General features: G+C 37.2%; 5 protein-coding genes and 1 non-coding gene across 15 annotated transcripts; 2 read left to right on the top strand and 4 right to left on the bottom strand.

Annotated features, from left to right (window-relative positions):
* Positions 1 to 46: 46 nt before the first annotated feature.
* LOC147541746 (uncharacterized) lies at positions 47 to 6006 on the bottom strand. Its single transcript, XM_086636942.1, has 11 exons — positions 5604 to 6006; positions 4756 to 4852; positions 4330 to 4635; positions 3557 to 3715; positions 3143 to 3283; positions 2924 to 2980; positions 2228 to 2366; positions 1884 to 1988; positions 1308 to 1498; positions 685 to 726; positions 47 to 607 (listed from the first exon to the last, which is right to left on the bottom strand). The coding sequence occupies exons 1-11, from the start codon at positions 5723 to 5725 to the stop codon at positions 383 to 385; spliced, it is 1584 nt and encodes a 527-aa protein (XP_086493068.1). The 5' UTR covers positions 5726 to 6006; the 3' UTR covers positions 47 to 382.
* Positions 6007 to 6920: 914 nt separating this feature from the next.
* On the bottom strand, positions 6921 to 16823 carry LOC147541747 (uncharacterized). Of its 2 annotated transcripts, XM_086633906.1 has the most exons (12): positions 16679 to 16823; positions 16269 to 16356; positions 15655 to 15960; positions 15146 to 15304; positions 14888 to 15028; positions 14705 to 14761; positions 8486 to 8624; positions 8312 to 8416; positions 7945 to 8135; positions 7721 to 7762; positions 7548 to 7635; positions 6921 to 7175 (listed from the first exon to the last, which is right to left on the bottom strand). In XM_086633906.1, the coding sequence occupies exons 1-12, from the start codon at positions 16792 to 16794 to the stop codon at positions 7147 to 7149; spliced, it is 1461 nt and encodes a 486-aa protein (XP_086490032.1). In that variant the 5' UTR covers positions 16795 to 16823; the 3' UTR covers positions 6921 to 7146. The 2 variants fall into 2 exon arrangements, with proteins under 2 accessions (XP_086490032.1, XP_086490031.1); XM_086633905.1 differs by lacking the exon at positions 6921 to 7175 and having other exon boundaries at positions 7189 to 7635; positions 16679 to 16817.
* Positions 16824 to 18236: 1413 nt separating this feature from the next.
* Positions 18237 to 21342, top strand: LOC147541748 (uncharacterized). 7 transcript variants are annotated; one of them, XM_086633904.1, is made up of 3 exons: positions 18728 to 19289; positions 19332 to 20008; positions 20072 to 21342. In XM_086633904.1, exons 1-3 carry the CDS (start codon positions 19237 to 19239, stop codon positions 21304 to 21306), a joined length of 1965 nt encoding a protein of 654 aa, XP_086490030.1. In that variant the 5' UTR covers positions 18728 to 19236; the 3' UTR covers positions 21307 to 21342. The 7 variants fall into 7 exon arrangements, with proteins under 7 accessions (XP_086490029.1, XP_086490030.1, XP_086490024.1 ...); XM_086633903.1 differs by having other exon boundaries at positions 18237 to 19289; positions 19332 to 21342; XM_086633898.1 differs by having other exon boundaries at positions 18734 to 20008; positions 20060 to 21342.
* A 185-nt stretch (positions 21343 to 21527) lies between these two features.
* On the bottom strand, positions 21528 to 23698 carry LOC147541749 (putative protein phosphatase 2C 26). The gene is made up of 11 exons (XM_086633907.1): positions 23495 to 23698; positions 23269 to 23320; positions 23121 to 23191; positions 22930 to 23011; positions 22753 to 22823; positions 22595 to 22674; positions 22399 to 22496; positions 22157 to 22280; positions 21986 to 22068; positions 21847 to 21895; positions 21528 to 21757 (listed from the first exon to the last, which is right to left on the bottom strand). Exons 1-11 carry the CDS (start codon positions 23632 to 23634, stop codon positions 21705 to 21707), a joined length of 903 nt encoding a protein of 300 aa, XP_086490033.1. The 5' UTR covers positions 23635 to 23698; the 3' UTR covers positions 21528 to 21704.
* Positions 23699 to 23785: 87 nt separating this feature from the next.
* TRNAG-GCC (transfer RNA glycine (anticodon GCC)) lies at positions 23786 to 23856 on the top strand. The gene has a single exon. It is a non-coding gene; the product is annotated as a tRNA-Gly (tRNA).
* A 331-nt stretch (positions 23857 to 24187) lies between these two features.
* Positions 24188 to 26839, bottom strand: LOC147541751 (B3 domain-containing protein Os01g0234100-like). Of its 3 annotated transcripts, XM_086634848.1 has the most exons (5): positions 26756 to 26839; positions 26589 to 26646; positions 25854 to 26057; positions 25538 to 25741; positions 24188 to 25282 (listed from the first exon to the last, which is right to left on the bottom strand). In XM_086634848.1, the coding sequence occupies exons 3-5, from the start codon at positions 26040 to 26042 to the stop codon at positions 24380 to 24382; spliced, it is 1296 nt and encodes a 431-aa protein (XP_086490974.1). In that variant the 5' UTR covers positions 26043 to 26057; positions 26589 to 26646; positions 26756 to 26839; the 3' UTR covers positions 24188 to 24379. The 3 variants fall into 3 exon arrangements, with proteins under 3 accessions (XP_086490974.1, XP_086490973.1, XP_086490972.1); XM_086634847.1 differs by lacking the exon at positions 26589 to 26646 and having other exon boundaries at positions 26756 to 26822; XM_086634846.1 differs by lacking the exon at positions 26756 to 26839 and having other exon boundaries at positions 25854 to 26256; positions 26330 to 26710.
* Between the last annotated feature and the right edge of the window lie 120 nt (positions 26840 to 26959).

Raw genomic sequence — 26959 nt, forward strand, 5'->3', positions numbered from 1 at the left:
TATTGGATGAAACAAACTCAGATGAGTCAGAATTGGATAAACCAGCTTCAGGAAAAAAGAAAAGAAAACTTCCTCTGATAACATAGCTTACAGCAGATAATTGTTTCCACAAATAGAAACCTAACTTACAATTAGGAAGGCAAGAATACAAGATAAAAGAGAAGTTCAATGCAGATTTAGTAGCCATTGTGAGTTGACAACCGAAGTGGAGAAGATATGCAATCTTAAGCCATTAGAATGATTGACCTCGTACCTCACAAAAATGAAATGATGTAGTTTGCTCAACCAATTCAACCAAAGTCACGAAGGGAGTCTTCAGTCCGCGTTAAAACCAAAGAGTTCTCGAAGGATGAGAAATCTGGCTAAGAATGGTGTATGAACTTCACAATTCAATATTTTGTTTACAGTTAAGTGTTTCTTCTTCTTTTTGTTGTGAGGTTTGAGAGATTTTCTCCGGTCCTTCTAAATTTTCACTGTGGAAAGAATCGTCATTGTTCACCAAATGGGGATCCAACTTACTTGTAACGGAAACTTGTCCGGGTTCTTCTAAATTTTCGCTGCAAACTGAATTATAATTGTGCACCAGATGAGGATTGACGATTTTTTCCTGTGGAACATTAAGAAATAGTAATTAAAATTTCCCCTTGATAAAATGAAATAGTGGGATATCGATGGAGATGATACCTTAAAAACCTCAAATGGGCAGAAATCAGAACCATCACAACCCTGTCATACACCATGTAAGAAAAAAATTCTTTTATTCACTGACAAAGAAGCCTAAGCCACAATTACCACAAAGCTCATAAAGGAATGAAGTAATGTGATATAATGGCCTCTCGCCTTTGTTCTATTTATCATTCAGTTTGATGCAACTTCACTTTACTCATTAATTAGCTCGTTAATCACTATACTTTTTGGTGCACTAGGTTCATCATGGTAATAACAAGAAGTTATGTTTGTTTAACCCGAATTATATCTCAGTTTTTTTTTTTCACATTTTTGACTCAGCCAAATCAGACTCTTCAAGGAGACACTAGAGCTATTTTGGTCCGATTTCAATTGGTTTTTATTTTTCGTCTGAATTGAAGGATAAATATTAGATATCTGACTCGTTTTAGATTATCACTTTATACCATGTAATGTTAAATGTAGACGAATCCAATTGAGATCGTGATTAAGAAATAATTACTCCCTAGGTCTAATGTATATGCATGTGTTCCATGATAATGATTATGTTAACAACGATATATGTACACTAGAAACCTTTATTCAGAGGTAGAAGTTGAAGAAAATTCATAACAACTTACCAGCAGAGTAACTGGAACTTCATTGTGCAATACTTGAACATAATAGTTGCTTCCATTGTTGGCAGGACAGTTGTATAAAACCAGCATATTGTTCCCAGCAAAAGGCGCCACCATATTTCCTCTCCAAATTCTTGGTTGTGGAGGCTTTGGAGGTCGTTCTAGGGGTTGTTCATGTTGTAATCGTTCCAAATCTAGACACTCAAGTGAGAAGAAATTATATGCAATGAAAAGGAAACTAAAGGGAAAGTGGTCTCCAGTTTATTATTTGCATAAGAAATTATTTTCGAAAATGACAAAATAAATTTCTTGGAAAAATAAATGCGTCCGTAGATCTTCCAGTCCTAGGGTGTAACATTAACACATAGTTCTAGTGTATCTAAAAGGCCTTTTTAATAGGTTTGGCATCTGGATTAGTCAGGTGCAGAAACCTGAGCTGGTATTCGGCAGGTTCATGTCAAGAAAACATTTCCGGTCCTGGGTGGTGTCTAATTAAGGACAAAAGGGCTGGTATAGGGACGAGTATTAGATCACGTGCCAACCAAATTGGAATGCCATGTTAGATCGATCATATCTTACCAGCTTTTTCAAGAAAGAGACCAAGTAGACAAGAAAATGGTACAACTGTCTCAGCATGAGCAAACCGAAGTCTTGCTTTTTCATAAGTGCCTGGACTGTAGTTCTCTGTAAAAGGCAAAAGAAAAAGAAACAGTTACAAGCAAAGCAGACTGCAAAACTATAATTTCCTTAACGTCGTGCCGCCACTGCACCTTATATGTGAGTAGACAGTGTGCGATATTGGGACTAAGAATGACATATATTATAAAGTGAGCTACAACTGAAATTTCCCTAAGTGAATACATCAGAAAGGCTTATGATTTACATATAGTTCTAATATTTAACTTGAGCACAGAAAAGGTCACCTTCTTTAGCCTTAATTGCTTGCTCCATGGATAGAACGACATCTTGAAGAAGTGGTACTCCGATACGATAATTTACTGATTTACCATAACCCCTTAACATGAATACCTCCAAATCATCCAGCCACTCTAGCAAATGAACCTAATTCCCGAAGTAGTGAAACAAAAAACGAATTCTCATGTTAATAGAAAAGATAAAACAGCCTTTTCCCACCATGTAACTAATGTTATCTAAGCTTTTTATTGGCACTTCAGGCTTATACTTGGAGGTTTGCCATGATGCGATTTGTCACTTTAGTATAACACCAACTCATGTTGCCTTGATAAATTGTAGTTTTAAAAGGCTTTTCTCTATCTGGCTGTCAATTGTTATCGTCTTCTATGTGCTTATCATGTTTTATCACCATCTAACTATTTCTCAAATTAATCCGATCAATCCGCTAGAGTTTACTAAACATGAGGTACGGATGATGCTTGGGCTGATACAAGAGCTACAGAGTTCACAAGTTCAAAATTTAGGGTTTCTTTGCTTTCTCTTTTAGGTATTAGTACACAAAATATCAGTTCAACTACGTAAAGTATACACACCTACTGATGTTCCAAACCCCTGTGAGATACAGATATAATGAGAGCGAGAAAAACTCAAGCAAGAAATATTTATGTTCTCTGATCTGTCCAAACATAAATTTCCCTGCATACCTCAGAAGGGGCGAATAAGCCACAAGCTTGATCAGTTATGTCCATCAAAGATGCTTCCTGTCAATATGAAAGTAAGGAAGTTATATGAGAAAAATAGCATTATTTTAGGAATAGAGTTGCATTCAGTTAATTTTCCTGATTCAGTACTTGATATTTGATAATACTCCATAACTTATTATATGTATGAGAACATTTGATACAAACTGAGAGCAAGTCTACCTGCTTACACAGAAACCAGAGTGAAGCAATGTTATTTGTAGTAAAGTTCAGCTGGAAGCGAGTCATTAATGAAATGGAAATTTCATCCAAGAATGGTTCCTTAAACTCTCTGAAAACAGGTATCGTAATTTTCCTATATTCCTGTAGTGAAGCAACAGAACTATTAATAATGTAAAATTCAAAATAAAAAAGTAGACTAATTGCTTAAGTGGATAAAGAATTTGAGCATCTTCAAGCGTCTGTTCATTGCATCCACTGCTACAAGTACTCTAAAGTTGGATATTCTGAAGTTTTTTTGAACTTTAAGAAGACAAATTGATATACACTATCTCCTTGAAGTTCTATGCTCTGAAAGATTTACGTCACATTGTCACCTACGAAATCAGAAATTGGAAAGCTAGAATGCATGCATACCTTGTAGGTTTCACAAATTTCGAAAAATCTCAGCAATGTATCATTTTTCAGGCTCTCACTGGTTACAGAAAAAGCACGATGCTTCCCAGGTCCCAGATTACCTGTATCCCTAAATAACCCCATGCCAAAGGCCACAGCACTTGCTGTTACTCGATCAATCTGGATCAATGAACATGATATAAGATGTTTACTAGTTCTCAAAATGAAACATAATAAGTGAATCACTTTTTTAAGTTTATTCAGCTACTCGCTTAGCGAACTATCACAAGTTACGTGCTATTCATCTCAACCAATTCTATACCTCAACCACTTGCGTACCTCTATAAACCTGCTTCCAACCAGAATGTAAATAAATTCTTCAGAACCACATTCAAGATATATGAGAACTTTGGACACAGTTATTATAGTATTGGGATCATCAAGAATAGGATGCAGCAAGTTTAACAAATACAGCGGCCGATGACAAATAGCCATGTCCAAATATGGTATTACTTGGGTCCTTACACTTTATATTTATTTGCGTTTTCTGATTCTCTTGAAATTTGAATATAATTAAATTTAGAGGTGAACTCTGTTCATTCGAGAACTTCCGTAAGCTTCAAATAGAAGCCCGGAGATAAGTTAAACTTGATTATATCATACTGTCTTTACTCTATATACTATAGTGCTGATCAAAGGAGAAGACCTCAAAACACAAAATAAGTTAGAGCTGCAGTAAATTGAGTTAGCAAACCAGGATCTAGAAACAATTGAAAGAGAAAAGAGAATCTAACTTGAGTTGCTTTTATTGTGAAAACGTCCGGGTGGTATTCATCACTGAACAAATCCTTAAATCTTTCTCTAATTCTTATCCCGAGATGATACAGTTCATCCTCCCCTTTCCTGATCAGTTCCCCACCCTTGCTCTTTCCTTTCCAAGGAGATTGCCATCCCACTAACCATGCGGGAATTTTTTCGAATGACAAACTACCTTTTTCTGCCTGGTGTTTTGCATCATTCACCAAAACTTCCAAATCACTTGCCAGTACGTTTAATTCAGTAATGCGTCTCTTCGTAGGAGAACGGGTTCCATGTCTCGCCTACGGACAAAAACAATAAAATTTGCATTAGAACTATTCATGACAATAGAATCAACAATTACATTACATTAAATTCACGGCTACTAGAGTTCTGAACCAATATGAGAGAATTGTGAGTACCACAAGATTTAAGTGTATAGGCGTACAACCGTCTCCGATAGTAGAGGACACGAGGGTCACATACCCATTGTCTGCAATTTCCTTTGCAGCATTGTAACTGAAAATGAATAAAAGAAACAATCTAGAATGACACGATATAAGAAAAAGAATAACCAAGTTCAATCCTTGCATATGTTTCTTTCTACGATAATAAGAACACATATGCCTGAGGCTTACGTACACCATTTAACCCCACAAAATTTACCACACAAGGGCAAAATCAGGGGACCCTTTAGTAACCCAGAAAGAGCTACAAATCCCATTACTTGGTGCAGTTCTAGAGTAGGCTTTGTATCTTTTTCTAGCATTATTCACAAAAATAATTGTAGGAAACAAATAATTTTGAGGAGAAAGGAAAAAAAGAGTACTTTGGGCTCCTCCTCCTCCTCCTCCTCCTCCTTATGGGCACAAAGAAACAAACAAACAAATTACCCGAATCCATCTTTATTAAATTTGGAAGGAACTAAGGAAGAGATGAGTTGCTCAATAGCAGATAGAAGAATCTGGAACTATTTTTATACTAGTATCTGCTAATTAAAAAGCAGAGCTTCTCAAATCTGTCTGTAACACTTAAATAGACTGACACATAAATGAAAACCCTAGAATTTCTTAACAATGATGAGTGAGAATTAGCAACTTCATGAAAATGACTTGAGTATTTCTAAACTTCAACTACAACTATGATCTCGAAAGAAAGAAAGAAGACAACAAATTCAAGTGTGAAACTAATCAACTTTCAACTTAAGGAATTTTAAAGATATTAATTAAAACCAAGGGGAATGAGATTTAGAGAGAGAGAGAGAGAGTACCTGGAAACAGTAGAGAGATGTTGACGAACATCAAATCCTCCTTCGGAAGTATTGAGCAATAACAAAAGACAGATTCCAAGAAGAAGAAGAAGCTGATTATCAACGATCGACCCCATTTTCATTTTCTTTCTCTCTCTCTCTCTCTAAAAAAATTGTTTCTCTTTCTCCTTTTCTCTCTAAAAAAAACTCTCTCTCTCTCTCTCTCTCTCTCTCTGGTTTAGAAGTCAAGTGATGAGAAGAACCAATAGTGAAGATGAAAATATTTCATTTCATTATAGAGAAATCAACAACCACATGGAGTCGGGGGTTGGGTTATTACCACCCTACCCCAAGAGTCGTTTAAGTTTCGCCTATTTTTAAACTTTGGCGGGCGCTGTTTGGTTGTTGTGTTTTACTATCCGTCGTATGCATTTAGGTCAACCCTGACAAAATTACAGTCAAAATCAATATGGGGTCACAGTTTAAGTCAAATATCCAAGATAAAAAAAAATGGTTGTTTGTTGTAAAGCAATACCCATGGCCATGGGGTGAGAGAGAGAGAGAGAGGAGGAGGAGTCTGATGTGCCTTTTAAGAGGTTAAACACCCTTCCTTAATGAGATCTTTTAAAATTATGAGATTTAGGTGTACCAAAACGAATATTGTCACTAGCAGCTTAGAAAGCTGGTCCGCACCATCCTCCTATAATACGTTATCAGCAGGATTCGCTCTACCGTAATGCGGTCTTGGGAGGATGTGTTGTAAAGCAATCCTACATCGGTGGTGAGATCGAATGTGGTGCTTCTCTTAAGAGGTTAGCATCCTTCTGTAGTGTGACCTTCTAAAACCGTGAGTCCCAAGTGTACAAAAACATAGAGTATGATGTACCATTTTATAATGTCGTTGATATTATAATTTGACTATACTGGAAAGATTACTATCACCTAATGTAGTATTTTTTTCTTTTTTGTTGTTGAATCATAGTATTCAATATATATATATATACAAAAGAAAAATGATAACTCCCAAAGATGATGGCACGTTTCTCCTTATATCTAGCCCTCATGTTAAGTGGGTCCACCTTTGAATGACCCAACAAAGAATGATCTAGCAACGATGACTTTATAATCTCATTAAAAGTTTTCGTCAGTGAAACTTTTCACACGTGATGAATTTGTCGAATAAAATAAATCCATTCGTGTGGGACAATGAATAATCTGTTCCTATCCAATGTCGCTTTCTTGGTGTTGTACGGTACGCGACTAATAAATTTAATGTAAAGACAATATCGTGTCTACTAAATTGAGTCAAAAATGACAACACATATAACACCCAGATTTGGACCAAGAGGTACTCCATCTTCATCTTTAGGATAAAATGAATGTTTCCAAGTATCGAGAGATCTAATGACCATTTAAGTATTAGTGGGATATACACTATCTATGTTAAAGCACTTCAATACTTCCTCTTTGTATAACTTTTGATGTACAAATATGCGTCTTGTACTTCTTTCATCTCGAATTCTTTCTTCAGATATTCCGCAATTTTAGAGAGCTATTCAGGAGTTCAAATAAGATTTATATCATCGACATATACTGCAATTATACAGAATCCAACATTAGTTTTTTTTTAGAAATGAACAAATAAATTTATTTACACAACCTTCTTTGATAAGATTATAGTGAAGCAATTATACCACATTCGTCCGGAATGTTTTAATTACATGAATACTAGTAGTAAGTTGAAGACCAAATGGTACAAGATACAAAAACTTTAGCTATGATTGACCCCCTACCGTTTTAGTATAAGAGATTTGCTCTGGTTCTTCCGGTTTTACACTGCAGATATAATTGCATCATGCACAGGACAATAATCTAGCTTTCTAGTTTCAGAGACTTGCTTTGGTTCTTCCAGTTTTACGCTACAGGAAGATCTTGAATCGTGTACTAAACCAAGATCCAACTTACCAGTATCTGAGATTTTCTTTGGTTCTTCTAATTTTGCACCGCAGATGGAATCATAATCGTGCACCAAATGGGGGTTCACAATTTTATCCTGGAAACATCGAAAAAAGAGAAGAATTCAATTTTGCCTCCAACCAAATTAAACAATGGGAGATATACGGAGATAATAATACTACCTTAAAATCTTTAAATGAGCAGAAATCAGAACCGCCACAACCCTGGCCGGCCACATAAAAAAATTCAATTAATTGAGAAGGATAAACAACAAAAGTCATAAAACATTCAATCATCTTAGGCGGGGGAGCCTTTACTAAGTTGATTTCCACCCTCTAGGCCTCCTGTTCGAGACATGACACAAATTACATTATAATGTTCAGAAAAATAAACACAACCTACTTACCAACAGAGGAACTGGAACTTCATTGTGTTGTACTTGAACATAATACTTGCTTGCACGGTTGGCGGGACAATTGTACAAAACCAACATACTATTCCCCGCGAAAGGCGCTATCATCTTTCCTCTCCAATTTCTTTTTTGCGGAGGCTTCGGTGGTAGTTCTAGGGGTTGTTCGGGTTTTAGTAGTTCCAAATCTAGACATACAAATGAAAATAAATGCATGGTAATTAAAAGTTGTGCAAACTAGAAAAGCACTACAATAAGCGAATGCAGTTCATTATTTGCATAAAACCTTGCTTTGGCAAATAGCAAAAGAATTTCGGCGAAAAAAAAATGTATGTATCATCTATCATGTTAAATCATCTCTCACCAGCTTCTTCAAGAAAGAGACCAAGCAAACAAGAGAATGGTACAAGCGTCTCAGCATGAGCAAATCGAAGTCTTGCTTTCTCATAAGTGCCTGGTTCATAGTTTCCTTTGGAAAAAAAAAGATAGGTTGTGAGACAAGCAGATCGAAAAATTAAACGAAGCATGAAAGTATTACCTTCTCTAGCCTCAATTGCTTGCTCCATGGACTGAATAACATCTTCAAGAAGGCGAATTCCGATAAGATAATTTACTGATTTATAATACCCCTTCAACATGAATACCTCCACATCATCCATCCACTCTAATAAAATAACCTAAATCCCAAAGCAAATATTAGTGTAAGTTGTTATGAACCTAATTAATAAACTAGGTCATTTAGTTATAGATGTCCAACCACCTGCTGAAGAAGCATCTGTCATATGGTGGGGTCAAATAGTTGGATGTGACCTTGAAGTCAAGATTTGCAACTCACCGTCCATTGCTCCTGCCTTCCTTGTTTCATGGAAGAAAATGCAAAAATGCATTTAATGGAGATGGAGAAAAATGGCCAAGTATTTAATGCTCCCATTTCTTACGGGTGAATGAATGCCTATAAATTGGCTTCTTCATTCACCATTTTTGTATCCAATCTCAAGTGAATTCTCCCAGGTATAAGTGAGAGAGCGAAAGAGAGTTTGAGATCAGAGAGTTGCATAAGTGTGTGAGGGTGAGAGTTGTAGTGAGAATTGTAACCGGGGAGTACACTAGACTTTGTGTACGGTAACTCGGGTAAGTTGTAACTTCATATTCATAGTGGATTTGCTTGGTGCGGCTGAAAGAGGACGTAGGACTTGCTCCGAACCTCTATAAATCTTGTGTGTCATTATTCTTTATTTGCTTCGTGGTTATTTTCGATTTATTCACCATTTCATCCAAGATCCTGGTTTTCCGCATTAGAGAAAAACTCTAAGTAGACTGATCACCTATAAGGAGTGCTTATTTTTCTCAACAACTGGTATCAGAGCTTCCGGGTTAGGAATTGCTGAATTTTTTCTGTTGTCGGTGGACGGAGTTACTATTCACGTGAATAGTGGTTTTTACGTGAATAGTGTTTTCGCCGTGAAAAGTGTTTATATCGGTGTTGGAGCTATGGATGATAAATCAGATAACGTTGCAAGGGTTCGGGTTTTCAACGGTAAAAATTTCTCGTATTGGAAATCACAGATGGAGGATTATTTATATGAGAGAGATCTTCATGCTCCATTACATGGAGTGGATAAGAAGGGTAAACTCGATGATGAAGAATGGGCTATTCTTGACCGCAAGTGTGTTGGTATGATCCGTAGGTGTCTTACGGAGGAAGTTTACAACAATGTCGAAGAAATATCTACAACAAAGGACTTAATGGACACTTTGGAGAGACTCTATCAGAAGTCGTCAGCCTCAGGTAAAATTATGTTGTGTGAACAATTATTTAATTTAAAAATGAATGAAGGCGAGACAGTATCTGCTCCCCTTGGAAAGTTTAAATCAATTATCTCCCAACTTTCTAAGGTTGACATTACATTTTCGAATGAAGTTAAAGCATTAAGGTTGTTATCATCATTACCGTCGAGTTGGGATACGGCTGTGACGTCTATAAGCAACTCGGCGGGTAGTGAGAAATTAATGCTAGAAAATGTAACGGTTATGATACTCGGTGAAGAAGAGAGGAGACTAGAACGAGGCTACACCGTTTCTAGCTCTTCTTCAGGATCCGTCTTAAGCATGTAATATGAAAGAGGCAGGAATTTTAATAAAAATTCAGATAAATCTAAAGGTAAATTTAGAGGCAAATCTAGGGGGAGATCAAAAACTAGACCTAGAGGTGTGTGTTGGACATGTAATAAAGAAGGGCACATGAAGAAAGACTGTCCAGAAAGAAAGGGTGCTAACAATACGGGAAACATGGGTGATCAAGAGGTCCATGTAGTTGCAGCTGCAGAGGACGATGCAGTCTTCATTGTTAATGACAACAATGTGATTACCGAGAGTTTCCTATTACTCTCCGAGGACGGTATGAACGAGTCTTGGATAGTAGACTCAGGAGCTTCTTTCCATGCTACACGAAATAAGGGGATCATGACCTCTTACAAGGAAGGGAACTTTGGCCAAGTCTTCCTTGGTGATGGTGAAGCATGTGATATCATCGGTGTAGGTGATGTGAACGTGAAAGTCAATGGTTCGACGTGGAAGCTGAAAGATGTGCGACATGTTCCAAATTTGACGAGGAACTTGGTTTCTGTGGGCCAAGTTTGTGACGACGACTGTGAGGTTCACTTTTCTAAGACAAATTGGAAAGTGACCAAAGGAGCTATGGTATTAGCTCGAGGACTTCGAAATGGTACTCTCTATCGAGCTTCAGAAAGACCTACTCTAGCAGTGGCTAGCAGTGTTGAAGATGTCAGACTATGGCACAAAAGGTTGGGACATATGAGTGAGAAGAACATGAAGATTCTGCATTCGGCGGGTCATTTGCCGGAAGTAAAATCTGTAGAAATGGGCTTTTGTGAAGAATGTGTTCTGGGAAAGCAAAAGCGGGTGAGTTTCAACAGAGGCGGCAGAAGCTTAAGAAAAGAAAAGTTGGACTTGGTTCATACAGATGTATGGGGACCAGCTGATGTCTCTTCTCATGGTGGTGCTCAATACTTTGTTACCTTCATCGATGACCACTCGAGAAAGGTATGGATTTATTTTCTGAAACATAACTCTGACGTGTTTGATGCATTTCAGAAATGGAAGGCATTGGTTGAAACAGAAACTGGTCTGAAGCTAAAATGTATAAGGTCAGATAATGGTGGTGAGTATGACAAGAAGGAATTCTTACAGCTCTGTGCTACTAATGGGATACGTATGGAGAGGACGCTCCCAGGGACACCACAGGAGAATGGAGTAGCTGAGCGTATGAATTGGACGCTAAATGCACGAGCAAGGTGCATGAGACTGCAATGCGGGTTGCCTGAAGCTTTTTGGGCACAAGCTTTAGAAACGGCTGCTTATTTAATCAATCGGACACCCAGCAGTCCATTAGATATGAGGATTCCAGAAGAGGTTTGGACCGGCAAGAAGGTAAACCTCTCTTATCTGAAAGTTTTCGGATGTGTTGCTTATGTTCATCTTAATCCTACAGAAAGGAAAAAGATAGGGCCACAGGCAAAGAAATGCATTTTCATTGGTTATGGAGGTGATGCATTTGGATATAAATTGTGGGACTATGAAAGTCACAAGGCAATCCGGAGCAGGGATGTAACCTTCAATGAAGATGTATTATACAAGGACAAGGATGCAACACAGGTCATAGGTGAAGGATCAATTACTCAAGTTGACAAAGAAAAATATGTTGACATGGGTGATACTACAGGGATGACAAGTAGAGTGGTGGAAGAAGCAGAGACTCCAGGTGAAGAGGAATCTCAGATGCAACAGGGAGACACTCCACAAGCAGTGGGAGTTTCTTCCCCAGCTCCACAGGACCAGTCAGGTGTTCAGACCGAGACATCTACGGTGTTCGTCCCAAGGAGATCATCACGTGTACCAAAGCCGAATCCAAAATATGCTAATGTGATGGATCATTTGTTACTGACAGATGATGGTGAGCCAGAACATTTTGATGAAGCACTACAGGACGAGGACTCAAGCAAGTGGGAGTTTGCCATGAAAGACGAGATGGATTCACTTGTGCAGAACGACACATGGGTGTTGGCAAAATTACCAAGAGGTAAGAAGGCATTGGAGAACAAGTGGGTTTATCGGAGAAAGTCTGAAGCAAATGGTGACATTCGCTACAAAGCGAGATTAGTAGTGAAGGGGTTTCAGCAGAAACCAGGTATCGACTACAATGAAATATTCTCCCCAGTTGTGAAGATGACAACAATCAGAGTGGTACTCGGGTTAGTGGCTTCAGAAAATCTCTTCCTTGAACAGCTAGATGTAAAGACAACATTTCTTCATGGAGACCTTGATGAAGAAATTTACATGAAGCAACCAGCTGGGTTCGTTGAAGAAGGAAAGGAGGAGATGGTATGCAAGCTTCGAAAGAGCTTGTATGGTTTAAAACAGTCCCCGAGGCAATGGTACAAGAAGTTCGATAACTTCATGCTCAGGAACAACTACTCAAGATGTAACGCAGATCATTGTTGCTATGTTCGAAGGTTTGATTCTGGTTACATCATTTTGTTACTATATGTTGATGATATGTTAGTGGCTGGAACATCTCTACAGGAAATCAAGAACTTGAAGGGTCAGTTGGCAGGTGAATTTGCCATGAAAGATCTTGGTGAAGCTCGACAAATTCTTGGTATGAGAATCAGCAGGAACAAGTCTAAGGGTACAGTTATGCTTAGTCAAGCTGAATATATTGAACGGGTTCTGAAGAGGTTCAATATGGAAGGTGCCAAACCAGTCGACATGCCATTTGGAAGTCATTTCAAGCTTTCCAAGTTGCAGAGTCCCGTAACAGATGTGGAGAAAGAGTTTATGGCAGGTGTGCCATATGCATCAGCCATTGGGAGTCTTATGTACGCTATGATGTGCACAAGACCAGATATTGCCCATGCAGTGGGAGTAGTGAGCAGGTATTCTAGCAATCCAGGTAAGCAGCACTGGGAAGCGGTGAAGTGGATTCTCAGGTACTTGAGAGGTTCCACTGATGTACCTTTATGCTATGGACGGGGAAATTTTGTTTTAAATGGATATGTAGATGCAGACTTCGCAGGTGACCTTGATAAAAGGCGAAGTACGACAGGGTATGTTTATACCTTGGGATCAACTGCAGTGAGTTGGAACTCACGGTTACAGAAGCTGGTAACATTGTCAACAACTGAAGCAGAGTATGTAGCAGTGACAGAAGCAAGCAAGGAGATGATATGGTTGAAAGGTTTATTAGCAGAGTTGGGGCACGAGAAGAAGAATAGTATTTTGTACAGTGATAGTCAGAGTGCTATTCATCTTGCCAAGAACTCAGCCTATCATGCAAGGACAAAGCATATAGATATTCGTTACCATTTCATTCGGTCGCTTCTGGAAGATGGTGAGCTACTACTGGAAAAGATTTTTGGTTCGAAGAATCCAGCAGACATGTTAACCAAAGGGGTCACAACTGAGAAGCTGAAGCTCTGCAAGGCTTCAGTAGGTCTCTCGGTCTGAGAGAACCGGATAGCCGCATCAAGAAGGTTGTGTTAGCACCAATCCAGGTTAAAAGATGAAGGTGAATATTCTACAACTCTAAGTCACAGGTTTATTTGACCCCAAGTGGGAGATTGTCATATGGTGGGGTCAAATAGTTGGATGTGACCTTGAAGTCAAGATTTGCAACTCACCGTCCATTGCTCCTGCCTTCCTTGTTTCATGGAAGAAAATGCAAAAATGCATTTAATGGAGATGGAGAAAAATGGCCAAGTATTTAATGCTCCCATTTCTTACGGGTGAATGAATGCCTATAAATTGGCTTCTTCATTCACCATTTTTGTATCCAATCTCAAGTGAATTCTCCCTGGTATAAGTGAGAGAGCGAAAGAGAGTTTGAGATCAGAGAGTTGCATAAGTGTGTGAGGGTGAGAGTTGTAGTGAGAATTGTAACCGGGGAGTACACTAGACTTTGTGTACGGTAACTCGGGTAAGTTGTAACTTCATATTCATAGTGGATTTGCTTGGTGCGGCTGAAAGAGGACGTAGGACTTGCTCCGAACCTCTATAAATCTTGTGTGTCATTATTCTTTATTTGCTTCGTGGTTATTTTCGATTTATTCACCATTTCATCCAAGATCCTGGTTTTCCGCATTAGAGAAAAACTCTAAGTAGACTGATCACCTATAAGGAGTGCTTATTTTTCTCAACAGCATCTTGTGGGTTTTGTAGAGTCATGTCTAACTCTTTTAATATCCCCTTTTGGTTTCAAATTTAGAACATGTTTTAAAATAAAATTAGTAGAGATTTCGTAGAAACATCGACATGTTTGAGTAGTTTACAGTTGTGTGTAACTAATAAGTTCATTGTAGTTGGTACAATATTCTTCCTTTTGTGACGTGATCGCTGTACCTTGACTTACAGATGTCCACATAACTGTTAGTACCATTACGGAAACAAGATTGACTTAGGGAAATGGATTACTGGTCTCGATCAAAACGAATCAAGTCTTCTAGTTCCACACAACAAATACCAACTTTTTGTAACGGTCTATTTTCGATTTACGAAAATCATTGTAAACTATGTTATTATCGAAGGAATATAAAGTTCTGTAAAAAAATAATACGCAATAACGACGGGTAAAGCCGTAAAGTGTCGGTAGGATTGATTTTTCAATAATCAATACCCAAACTGCTATACCCTTGATACCAATAATATCTAGCTAGGTGTTTTAGATGACTTTCTTGCATACCTCAGAAGGGGTGAAAAGGGTACAAGCTTGATCAGTTTTGTCCATCAAAGATGCTTCCTACCAACATAAAAAAGCAAGGAAAATTCCATGAGAAAAACATCAATATTATCTTAGAACTAAATTCCATGTTTTGTGATTCAGTAATTCAAAAAACTCTATAATAAGAGAACATGTACATGGTACCTGCTTACATAAAAACCAGAGTGTAGCAACATCTTCTCTAGCAAACTTCAGCTCGAATCGACTCATTAATGAAAATGAAATATCATCCAAGTATGGTTTCTTAAGCTTTTCGACTTCGATTTTGGTATCATTCTTACTTCCCTGTAGTTAAAATTCAAGTACAACCCAAACATGACAATTTTAAAATAAGATAAAAATAAAAAGTCAGACAAATATAATTGCCTAAGTTCAAAAACTGGTAAAATATATGTATACTACCTCATAATTGGTGCAATAATAATGAAATCTCAGTAATGTATCATTTGTTAGGCTCTCACTGGTTACGGAAAAAGCACGATTCTTCGCAGGTCCCAGATTACCCCTTTCCCTAAATAGCCCCATCCCAAATGCCACAGCACTTGTTGTTACTCTATCAACCTGTCTCAATAAAAAGGTTTACTGATTCTCAATACCAACAAGTTAAAAGTAGAAGCTCTGAGTTTTATATCACAATTTTATTCTCATTGTCTGAATCTAATTCGTCTGATTGAAATGAAGCAAAATTAGTCATTATATTGAGTCGGAACTCGGACAAACACAATCATTCAAAAATCTAACTCGAGTCAATTCCACCCTCGAGTCAGACAACACAAAGATTGTGGACTCCAATCATTTCTCTTAACTTGTTTCAGTGTTTGTTTTATTCTAACTCGAACATGAAATCTGACAAAAAAAATATTACCCTCGATTAAAAGTGAAACGAATAAAACAGAATTTAGAAATCTAACTTGAGATGCTTTTATAGGGAAAACGTCAGGGTGATATTCTTCATTGAACAAATCCTTAAATCTTTCTCTCATTCTAATTCCAAGATTATACAACTCATCCTCCCCTCTGCTCATCAACTCTGCACCCTTTCCCTTCATTTTCCAAGGAGATTTCCATCCTACTAGCCAGCCAGGAATTTTTTCGAAAGACAAGCCGCCTTTTTCCGCTTTTCTTTTTGCCTCATCCACCAAAACTTCCAAACGACTCGCCAATACGTCAAACTCGCCTATGCGTCTCTGCGTCGGAGAACGGGTCCCATGTCTTGCCTAACAGTAATTTAAGTAAACAAGGAGTTAAAGTTAATTGACAAAAAACAGGTCTTGCCATCTTGGTGGTCATTTGACCTTATAACTCGCTCGATTTAGGCTGTAGTCTGTAGGCTCGATAAAATATCCTGGGCTTACGTAGACCAGACCGAGACTTAGGCCAGGCGGCAATTTGGGTGCACCCAAGTCTACCCCAGCTCACCTGGTTCTTTGGCAGGTAGGGCCCGACCAAATTCACACCACTGACGAAACAAAATTAACTTGACAGAGGATAGAGGTTTGAACCAATAAAAACAAACGGTGATTACCAAAAGATTTAAGTGTATAGCCGTACAACCGTCTGGGATGGTAGAGTACATGAATTCATTGTCTGCAGTTTCTTTTACGGAATTATAACTGAAAAAGACGAAAATATATATAATTATACAACATCGAAACAATATAAGAATAACATTAAATGAGGCCTATCACATGTATACACACCATTTAAGCCGATGACAGCCAGACTAGCCTACTCTTGCTTCCTCTTAGAGGAACCATTCATTTTGTTGAAATTTAGAGGAGACAAATTAGGTTGAGATGTTTCAACGTAGCCCCTACTCTAGAAATCATAGTTCGGTCCCGCCACTAAGCGTGTTTACTTAAGGAGAAACAAAACGAGCGATACGACCTAATACTAAAGATACGGAGAAAGAGATAAAAAGAATAAAGAGTATACCTAGAAGCTGTACAAAGATGTTGACGAACATCGAAATCTGCATAAGCATAAGAGAGTACAAATAACAAAATGCTGATCAAGAGAAGCCATGAATTAGCAACGGAAGCCATTTTCATTTCTTTGAGAATTACTCAATCTCAATTGTAATCAACAAAGACAGACTTAGAGAGTTTATAGTAACCAATGTCAACGGAGACGAATTATAATGCATAGAAAATTATAGCTAGTGTGAAAATAAATGTTGAGAGTCTTTAAGTAAAAAAAAACTAGGAAAGACAAGACAGAAATAGTTGTTGAATGGAATCTTAGATGAGTTCCAACTTCAAATTAATTTGAAAAAGGCCAGTTCTTTTGGGAGATCCAAGAAGAATATTGGGAGAGCTATAGCAAGCAAGAAGAAGGGTATGGAAGTCGGTTCCCTCAAATGAAGGGGAGAGAGAGGATGGAATTGAATAATGAAAGCATCCCAAGGGCACTCTCTGGGGAGATCTTATACTGTATAGTGCTTAAAATTTAAATAACAAAAAGAAAAAACGCAGTGTGGATAGGGATCTTGATAAAATCTTTGACTTACGGACTCATTTTTACTAGAAGATAAAAAAATTTCAAAGTTTGACTACGATCTAGACCGTTCATTTCCCTCCGTGACTCAGTAGGTTAAAGATTTTGTCCAAATTCTTTGTACATTTTCCATTTCCTAAAAAGATCTCCCTCAACTCACAAAGTACCCTCGCAGTACTCTTCCCCGTATGAATGATCATTTAATTGATTGTTGACCATGGCATGCGTATCTTATTGTGTACACATTATTACCTACGACACAACGATTTAGTCGTACTAAACAATGACTTCATAGTTGTTTTTGTTGTAAAATATTGCTTTTCTTCTTAGATTATTATTTTTCCATCGTAAACAATTATTATTAAGTTAATTATATAAGAGGTGGTTACAAACAATGTTGACAGTTGTACCTTGTAAATCTAGATGTACGGACAACCAGAGTTTAAACCATTATTTGTTACTGTGTTGAAATTCAGAAAAATGATAAAGTAAAAGAAATTTGATTAATATAAAAAGTATACCAGTATTATATCAAATACTATAACAAGATACTATAATGAACTGAAGGTAACTTAACAGATGATAATAAAATGAATAAAGGGCATAGGTAAGTTGTCTCTCTTTCCTTGAGAGAGAACATACTTGGAGGCACCTCTTTGTAGTCCACCCATTTGAAACCTATAAATAGGACCCCAATACCGCTCCATTGATTTTCTCATTTCATTCCGTCTCTCATTCACTTCTAAATATATTAATCATCTCGTTGAATGATTAATATATATTATTATTTTTTTTGTTGAACTATAATGATTAATATATTTAGAAGTGAATGAGAGACGGAATGAAATGAAAAAATAGAGTGGTATTGAATCCTATTCATAAGTTTCAAATGGGTGGATTACACTCTTTGCCTCTATTCGCTATTAGGAGGAGTTTTTGCGGCTTTTTGGGAGTCATTTGGGTATAACAAGTGGCCAGTTAGGACAATTAGATTTGCATAAAATTTGCAAAATGGACGCCATTTGTTGGATCAAGAGGCGATCCAGAAGTATCTTGAAGAAGCAGGGGATTAGAGTCTTTGAAACCTTCTAGAACGATGCCCGAACGCAAATGCCTATAGTCCGTTCTCTTGTTCGGGCGTAACTCAATCTGTCCTGTTTGGATAGCACTTTGCCTCCCAAATTAACTGTTCCACTCGCCGTTTAAGTCCCCAATTTAACGCGAACTCAGATAATTTTCGTCTGAACTTTAAACTCGAGTCTGTCATTCATCTTAGATCAGATTCGAGTAATTCTTAAACTTATGAATTCGACTAGACGAACGTATTAATGCGTCTCAGTTCTAGTTTGGCGAGTAAAACCGATCTACCTTGTTTATACTTCAGTTCAATAAATCAAAAAAATTCTATTTTGGGACCATGGGGTGTCCACCAATTACACTCAAGTGGTGGTGAACCCCAACCTAATGTTAGGACCCCACCCCCTGTTCGAAACGCGGGAGGTTTTGTTGTAGTAAACCCTAGTTTCCTAATTTCTAAATCCAAATTTTCCATCTTATTGTTTGGATATTCATTTTCTACTCGATTCTTGTTTCAGCATTTTATATTTCTCAACATATGCAGATTCTATGAAGAAAGCCTCTGTATTCTCAATCCGATTATGGTCAGAAGAGACGTGAGTATCTTGGCAGGGAATCATGTATATCGTGAAGATTTTTTTCCCCACGATTAGCAAATCTCTGTTTCAAATAAATTTTGAGGAAGAAATGGTTTTCATTATTGAATGATTTGTTAGTCCTTTTGTTCTTGCTGTCAATGTCGAGGTATATCTTCTTATCTACTTCAAGTTTTCTTTCGTTCTTCTAGGGTTTCTATTGTTTTGTGGGGAAAAGTAGTTACTATTGCTTAATCAAAACCTGTTTTTTGTTGCATTGTTGAAACATCAACAGTTTTTGAAACTTGATAAGATCATTATCCTATTGGAAAAGAACAGAGCGAAATGATTTATATTTGCCGAATGGTTCGATATCAGAAAACCAAAATTTCATTTAGGTTTCAATTTGGGAAGAAGGAGAACCATAGAAATTCTGAAAGTAATATGGGTTTCCATTTAAGTGATGAACTTGGGTGTATTGGAATGAGAAACCCTAGAATCGTGTTATTAGCACCCAATCCGACGACATGGATGGTAAACTTACAAAACCCCAGGTTTTTTTCTTCAGTGATGGAATATCGAAATGAAAAACCGCAACGAACAGTGTCCATCAATGTACTAGTTAGAAGCATGGTTTCCATTATTCATAAAACAGATAATTGGGATTCATTGCTAAACAGACTTTGTGATGTTTCTTCGTCTCAAATTACTCCTCCAATTGCTGTCCAAGTTATGAAGCGAATCAAGAAACCCGATTTAGCTTTCAAGTTTTTCGAATGGTTAGAAGATCACAACGGGTTCCGTCACGATAGTTTATCGTATTCTGCTATCCTGACAGTTTTGACCAAAGGTTCACACTCCTCGCATGCTTGTTTAGCTCATAGTTTACTTCATAAGAAGATTAATCTTGGGTTTGAAGTAACACCATCTGATTTCGATCTTGTGTTGCAGCATTGGGTTAGAGTTGGGAAAACAGTAAAGGCATTGGAGCTGTTGGACGAGATGAAAAGTCGAGGATTTATGCCTGGGAACTCAGCTTGTAATGTTCTTTTGAGACAGTTGTTTAAATCTAAACACAAGAATTTGGGTGCGGAACTATTCTACCAAATGCTAGATGGTAAGATTGATGCTTTGGACACTCAATCGTTTAACATTTCAATGAAGGAAGCTTGTGTTGCAGGAAAAATGGATGAAGCTTTGGAGCTTTTTACTGCCATGAAGCAGAGAGACTGTATGCCTGATCTTGATAGCTTCAATATCTTGATCAAAGGATTTAGCGAAAATGGAGAAACCGAAATGATATGTACTCTTTTCAAGCAAATGCTACATCTAGAAATCAAGCCCGATAGCTATACCATGAATCTTCTAATCAAAGAGTTGTGCAAGCAAGGTCGACCTGAACGTGGGAATGATCTGTTTAATTACATGAGGAAGGTAGGTTGGATCGATAGGAAGTTCGTGTATACACAACTTGTTGATTCTCTCTGCAATTATGGGTGGTGGTTAAAAGCGTTGAAAATCTTTGTCAAGATGGTTCGAAGAGGACACCATCCTAAGGTTAGTCTCTATAATAATCTAGTTCGTCGGTTATGTATGGGTGGAAGGATAAGACAGGCTTACAAATTAAAGGATTTGGTTATGGCAAAGAAGTTCATACCAGATATCGAAAACTATAATGCTTTGTTAGAAGGAGTTTGCTTGGCAGGAAGAATGGATATGGCTGATAAGATTTTACGCGAGTTTAAACATAAACGGTTGGACCCTGATCTCCGAACATTAAATGTAGTTCTTCGTGGGCATTGTACACAAGGAAACATAACAGAAACCCTAGAATTATTGAAAGAGATGAAAGAAAAAGGGTGGAAATCTAATTCCGAGTCTTGTAACATGTTAATAATTAGTCTTATGATCAAGGGTAGAGTTGAAGATGCAATGAAGATGAAGAATCATATTCAAAATGATCATACTATAAATTTCGAAACATACTCTGCTATGATTAATGAAATATGCAAATCGGAAAACATCGATTTAGCTACTAAACTTCTAAACGAAATGGTAGTTAAGGATCTTCACCCGAATAAAGCTATTTATAGAGATTTGATTGGATTGAATTGCAGGCTGAAAAATATCGAAGAAGCTCAGAGTTTATTCGAAGAGATGACAAGTAGGGGATGTTTGCCCGACGATCAAACATATGGTTCCTTGTTTGGTGCTTTTTGTAGCTTAGGTAGAGTATCGGAAGCTATACATTTGTTAGAAATGATAAAGGTAAGTGATTATCAGATCAATGCCTCTGTTTTATCTCCAGCAGTTTGTAAATTCTGCAGTGATGGGAATCTGAATGAAGCAGAGCTAATAATAGAGAAAATGTTGGAATGTTGTAAGCCACATGATAAACAAATTGTATCTCTGTAAATTAATCTTCTGTCACAATAAAAATGATCCTCATAACTTCTGTTGTTAATTAGGTGATGTTTATTCGTATTCTTTTCTCATTGTCTATATCTGACTCGTCTGAATCCAAACTTTCTTTTCTTATTGTCTATTGCTTTGAAGGTAAATCCCATATGTATGTAATTACTCCCTTTAAAGGCAAAACGGAAATGTAGTTTCAATAGTTCCGAGGAGCCAAAATATGCCCGACGAAATCATCCCCAGATTGAGCATTTCGTTAGTGTAGTACGAAGTATACGTATTTTTTGGAACAATGAACATTTATACAATAAGGCAATGACGAGCCCTTAGCTACTATACACAAGCAAAGTATAAATTATACAAAACGATCTGTAGTCTGTACTGATCTTTCAAGACGATCACGAACTTACAACTTCACCAACTATCACAGTGATATCATCCAACTTCCCACCTGCTCAAGAGGAAGTTTCATTCATATTTTAGCATCAAGAAATATACCCCTAGAAACTTTCTGAAAATATTTAAGCAAGTAAACAATACCTGTTAGTTTCATTCCAAGAATTTTCTTCCATAGCGGAACTTCAAAACCCTGCATACAAACATGACGAAATATCATATTTCGTTATCGTGATATATCGATTATGTCTTGTTCAGATAAAAATAGCTTCTTAAAACTTACTCGACTCCTTGCTTCCGACGAGTAAGGGGAGTCAAAATTGGTGTCTTTTGAATGTTCATGTGCTAGATTACCTAATGCTATTGCTGCAGTTAAAGGCAATATTCATTGAGAGTGAAACTCATACTATTAAGTGAACCGAAGATGAACGACAACAAAATAACAAACACATACCAGCATCTGCGACATTTTTGAATCGTGAGATTGTCGAAATAATTTCATGGTCAAAAACGTTATCAAATAGTCCATCTGAACCCATAATGATTTTGTCTCCTTCTATTACTTCTATCTTACTAACCTGTCATGGAAACAGAGGTCATCATATTCTAAATCTATATCAAACCTAAAAAAGATCTTTATATTATTCATAGTTGCTAACTAATATGAACAAAAGATTCAAAAAGTAAATTTCATACCACGGCATCAAGGTATGTCTGGCCAACCGTCTCAGAGCTCAATTGATACGGACAATCAAAATAATGTTCCTGTGGTGTAGTTGCGAAAATTATCTGTCCTGTTAAAAGAAGATAAAACCGTTCATTGGAACATAGAAAACACACAAATACCGATTGGAAATAGTAAAATATGCCCGAAAACCGTTTGGAGTAGTACCTTTTCTAACAACCTTTAGTCCACAATCCCCAACACTAGCAACTTTGAGAATCCCTTCTTTTTCGAGCATGGCGATAATGCTTCATAACATAATCGTAAGTAGTTAGAATTTATCCGATTCTTTCTTGTTTAAGTTTACAGTAAAAGATGAAACTTACACAGTCGCTGAACCTATAGACGCCGTAGCAGCATGTGCTTTATTTAAGAGTATTTCAGGTTCAAATTCAATCTGCCAAAATCAACATAAAAATTTGAATCGTAATTAGTAAGATTACCCAACAAACTTCACAAACTCCAAGCAAGAAATTTACGTTTGGTTTGTCATTTGTGAATACCTCCTGTCTATCGATTAGATATGAAGCGTTAGCCATCAACTCTTTTGGGAAGAGAGAAGGGTCGATATTCTTTTCAGCCCACCTAACCGATAAATAATAATAGAAGTGATTAATACATAAGATTTTGCTTGATATATAAACCAATTAACATTTTTCTTTTTTTCTTGCCTATTTTGTGGCGAAATTCTTACCCAGAGACACCATCAGCAATGGCAAGAATACCACCATTTACAAGAAAAGCGTCTTCCCCACCTTTCTCGATCTAAATATAGCATCGAAATTTTGAGTTTCAACAAGATTAAATAAGTGCTATTGGAGAGTTGAAGTAGGTTTCTTTACCTTGTTTGGATGTGGTATGAGATGAGTTCCAACTGAAAAAGATACCTCCAACCTATGACCATGACAAGATAAATTAACTAATTAAATTCTCCATTAAAGTGTGAAATCAGTGTAACCCAATTGTTATTATAAAAAGATAACGCGAACCCAGATCCCAAAATTCAATGAAATTTCTGAATAGTATACTAGAAAGACTGAAGATTTTGAGATGAGTCATTAGGTTTACCGAACAGGGCTCAATTCGGATGAAGTGCAAAAAATGGACCTACTGTTCTTGAGATTCCAACCCGAGCTAATAAGTGAATTGTGAGAGAAAGGGAGAAATAGTCTATGAGAATTAGTAATTGAATAGCTCAAGATACCCATTCCCACCTCCAACCCTTCTCTCTCTCTCTCTCTACACTCTACAGAAACAGGGTAATAGGATTTGAGCTCCAAGATGAAGATGAAGAAGAGTGCCACGTCAGTTGATATTTATTCCTTTGGTATAGAACTTGTTGTTGTAGTTAACACAAGAGCACCAGTGGTCTAGTGGTAGAATAGTACCCTGCCACGGTACAGACCCGGGTTCGATTCCCGGCTGGTGCATTTCTTTTTTCTCTCTTTTATTATCTTGTTTTCTATTCTTCATTGAAGCAACCCACAGTTTCTCGATTATTTTCAGAAGAGTGTTTTCTTTTTTTTGAGAATCGTGAATGAAAGAGGCTTAAAACCCATCATCATGAAAGATGCCTAAAGCGTGACAAATTTATTACGTTTTTATTTATAGCCTGAATTATATGGGATAAATTTTGATGGCAAACTGCCAGACTCGATCCCACGACCTCATGAGCTTAAGAGGGATGTCCAACCACGCACTAAAGGCTCGTGGACCTCAGAAGACTGGTGAAGGTGCAGATCAAACTTGTTTATATATGTATTTGACTGAAATATCAATATTATGCACACTTCCTAAGCTTACAACATCAAAAAATACATAATTATATTATTTTATATTGCCTTACTAGCGAAATACAAGAAGAGCATTTGTAGTGGAAACAGAGTTATTATATTTATACTTGCATATACCAAAAGAACTAGACAAAACAGAACATCGACCTCACCGAGTAAGTCACCAAGGAGCATTAACGACAGCTTGAAATTTTGATTCATGCTCCTCTACTCTCACTTCGAGAGTTTCAAACTCTTTTTCAAACATTTTAGAAGCATCTTTTAGTTCAATAAGTTTCCTAACAAGGGTTGTTATATCATCTTCAATTCGAGTTCTTTCCATCAGAGCTTCTCTATATTTCTTCAATTCAACTGATTGTTTCGAGTCGGAGGCCAAGTTTACCAGTTGACCTAGTCGAGTAAGTAAGAAATCTACATTCATACCGAGCTCTTTAAACGCTTTCAAACTCTTCTCCCATTTCGTGAATTCATCTTCAGAGGTAGTAAGCTTGCAACCTTTAATAAGATCGGCAATATTAACAGTTTCGGAAATGATTCCAGCAACCAAGTTAGAGTTTAGACCTTTGATAAGCTTTTCATGTAGAAATGAGTTTTGACTGCAGCAAAGCTTGTAGTATGTAGTCCGAACTTCATCCGTTATCTCAGAATCTATAATAAAACCACTTGATTTTATGCTGAAATTCTCTAGAGTAATGATGTTTCGAAACTCAATATTGGAGTTGGAAATGTTTTTACTGTCCAAGACCTCAGAATTAACCACCTCTTTGGTATGGTTCTCAATATGCCTGGAATCTGATAACGGGTGGCCACTAAATCGAATATCTCCTTCGGGAACTGCTATAGAACGAAACTTTGGGCGTTTCTTTGCAGGTTCTCTGGCAGTTTTCGCAACATTTTTACCTGAATCACTTCCTCTTGCAAGCTTCTGGCGTTTCTTTGTAGGTTCTCTGGCAGTTTTCGCAACATTTTTACCTGAATCACTTCCTCTTGCAAGCGCATCTGATTTTGGAAGGCTAGAAACATCGTCGACTTTTGATGAGCCATATGATCTTACTATGTAAACCTACATAATGAAAGAAAGAAATTAAGAAGAATAAATACCCAAATGGTAGAAGAAAAAGACGTTCAGAACAAAAAGCCATACAAAAGAGAAGGCGGAAAACTTCGTTCTCCAAGAGTCTTATTCAGAGTTTGACTCTGAAACTAATGAGGCATCTTCCTAACCACATACTTTCATCAATTTTTTTTTTTTTTTTTGTAAAAATCCCAATTGAAACTCTGAACAGAAGGCATTTCATAAAGACGAAAGAGGGAGTACCTTGAACTTGGTAGCCTTGACTAAGTGAAAAACCAAGGCATCTCCTTGGACCAACCTATGGGCAGTAGCAAATGCTCTCCATCCACCACTCAATGCTTGCCTGTTAGGAAGACATTTTACTTTGTATTCTTCTCCAGCCTCGTCCAACAATGCCATTTCAAAGTCTTCTTTTGGTAGTTTCGAAGAGAAATGCGCGGGAAGACCCTATATTAATAAAAAAAATCAAATGATGATATAACGCTTCTATCTAACACATAGATGACATAATAATAATCTAGTTTTTAAATCTAAATGTCATCGCCGATAGAAATGTTACCAGCCAAAAACACCCACTAACATGGGAAGGAAGCATAAGCTTAATGAAGCTAGGGAACTTGGGATCTAAACTTGATTGCAATTCTTCAGCTCTATCGTAGACTGATGATTTAGCTTTATCAATTTTGATCGAAGACTTCTTCTTTCGTTTGCAGCTTTGGATGAATAGGGATAGAGGTTCACAATCCATCAGTGCTAATGTTTCCTACAAGACCATTATGAAAACTTAGGAGGCATTTCTTTTTCTTAAATTCAGATCTGACTCATCTAAATGGTCTGACTTGCCTGACTCGTCAAAGCCCCTGTTTCCGATGCTGATTTTAAGTAACAAAGAGTTCTTTCTCTAAAATATACTTATTCTCATTAAACTAACCTATTTCGAAAAACTTCATCAAAAAAAAAACCTATTTCGAAAACAAGTCAGATTCAGACAAGTGTATATAGTGAGACAAGTACAAAGTCACATTCAGGGTAAACTTCATTATGTAGCTTATAAGGAGTTAGAACTTTAAGCCCTTGAAGTTAGGGTTTTCAAACAGAGTAACAAAAGAATGCAAAAACATAAAAAGGCAGCTAGCTGCACAAAGAAAAGAAAAAGCTTAACAACAGAGTAGAAGAAAAGCCCTAGTTAGAGACAAGCAGATTTGGGAAGAGAAAGACCCTAGCCAGATTTCAGCATAAGGACAATAACAAAACTAGGTTAAAGAAACCAGAGTGAAGGAAAAAAGGGTCTTACAATGATTCACCTAATTTCAAACTCCAACAGAATTTAGATGAGAGCTAGAGAGTTCTTGCTTTCACAGAAACAAAATGAGAGACAGAAACTTCAGTGATAGTAATTGGTTTCATCCTTTCAACAACAAAAAAAAAAAGTAATTGGGTTGATCAAGCCATATTTTTTACCTACTTTTGCCCTTCAATCAGACCACAGTCCACACACATAGCAACCTGCTGCAGCCAGGTGTCACTGATACCTGAAGCTAAGTTATATTTACAGGGGCTCACTGCTTTACTTGGTGCATTTTTTTTTTTTTGAAAATTTTTCCTTTGCTGTTGTTCGTATTTTGTTTCTCGTCTTTTAGTTTTTTCTTATCGTCTACTTTTGTC

The sequence above is a fragment of the Eschscholzia californica genome, unplaced genomic scaffold (genome assembly GCF_041429995.1).
Source record: "Eschscholzia californica isolate CP2 unplaced genomic scaffold, dmEscCali1.0.p SCAF_4, whole genome shotgun sequence".
Classification (NCBI taxonomy): Eukaryota; Viridiplantae; Streptophyta; class Magnoliopsida; order Ranunculales; family Papaveraceae; genus Eschscholzia; species Eschscholzia californica.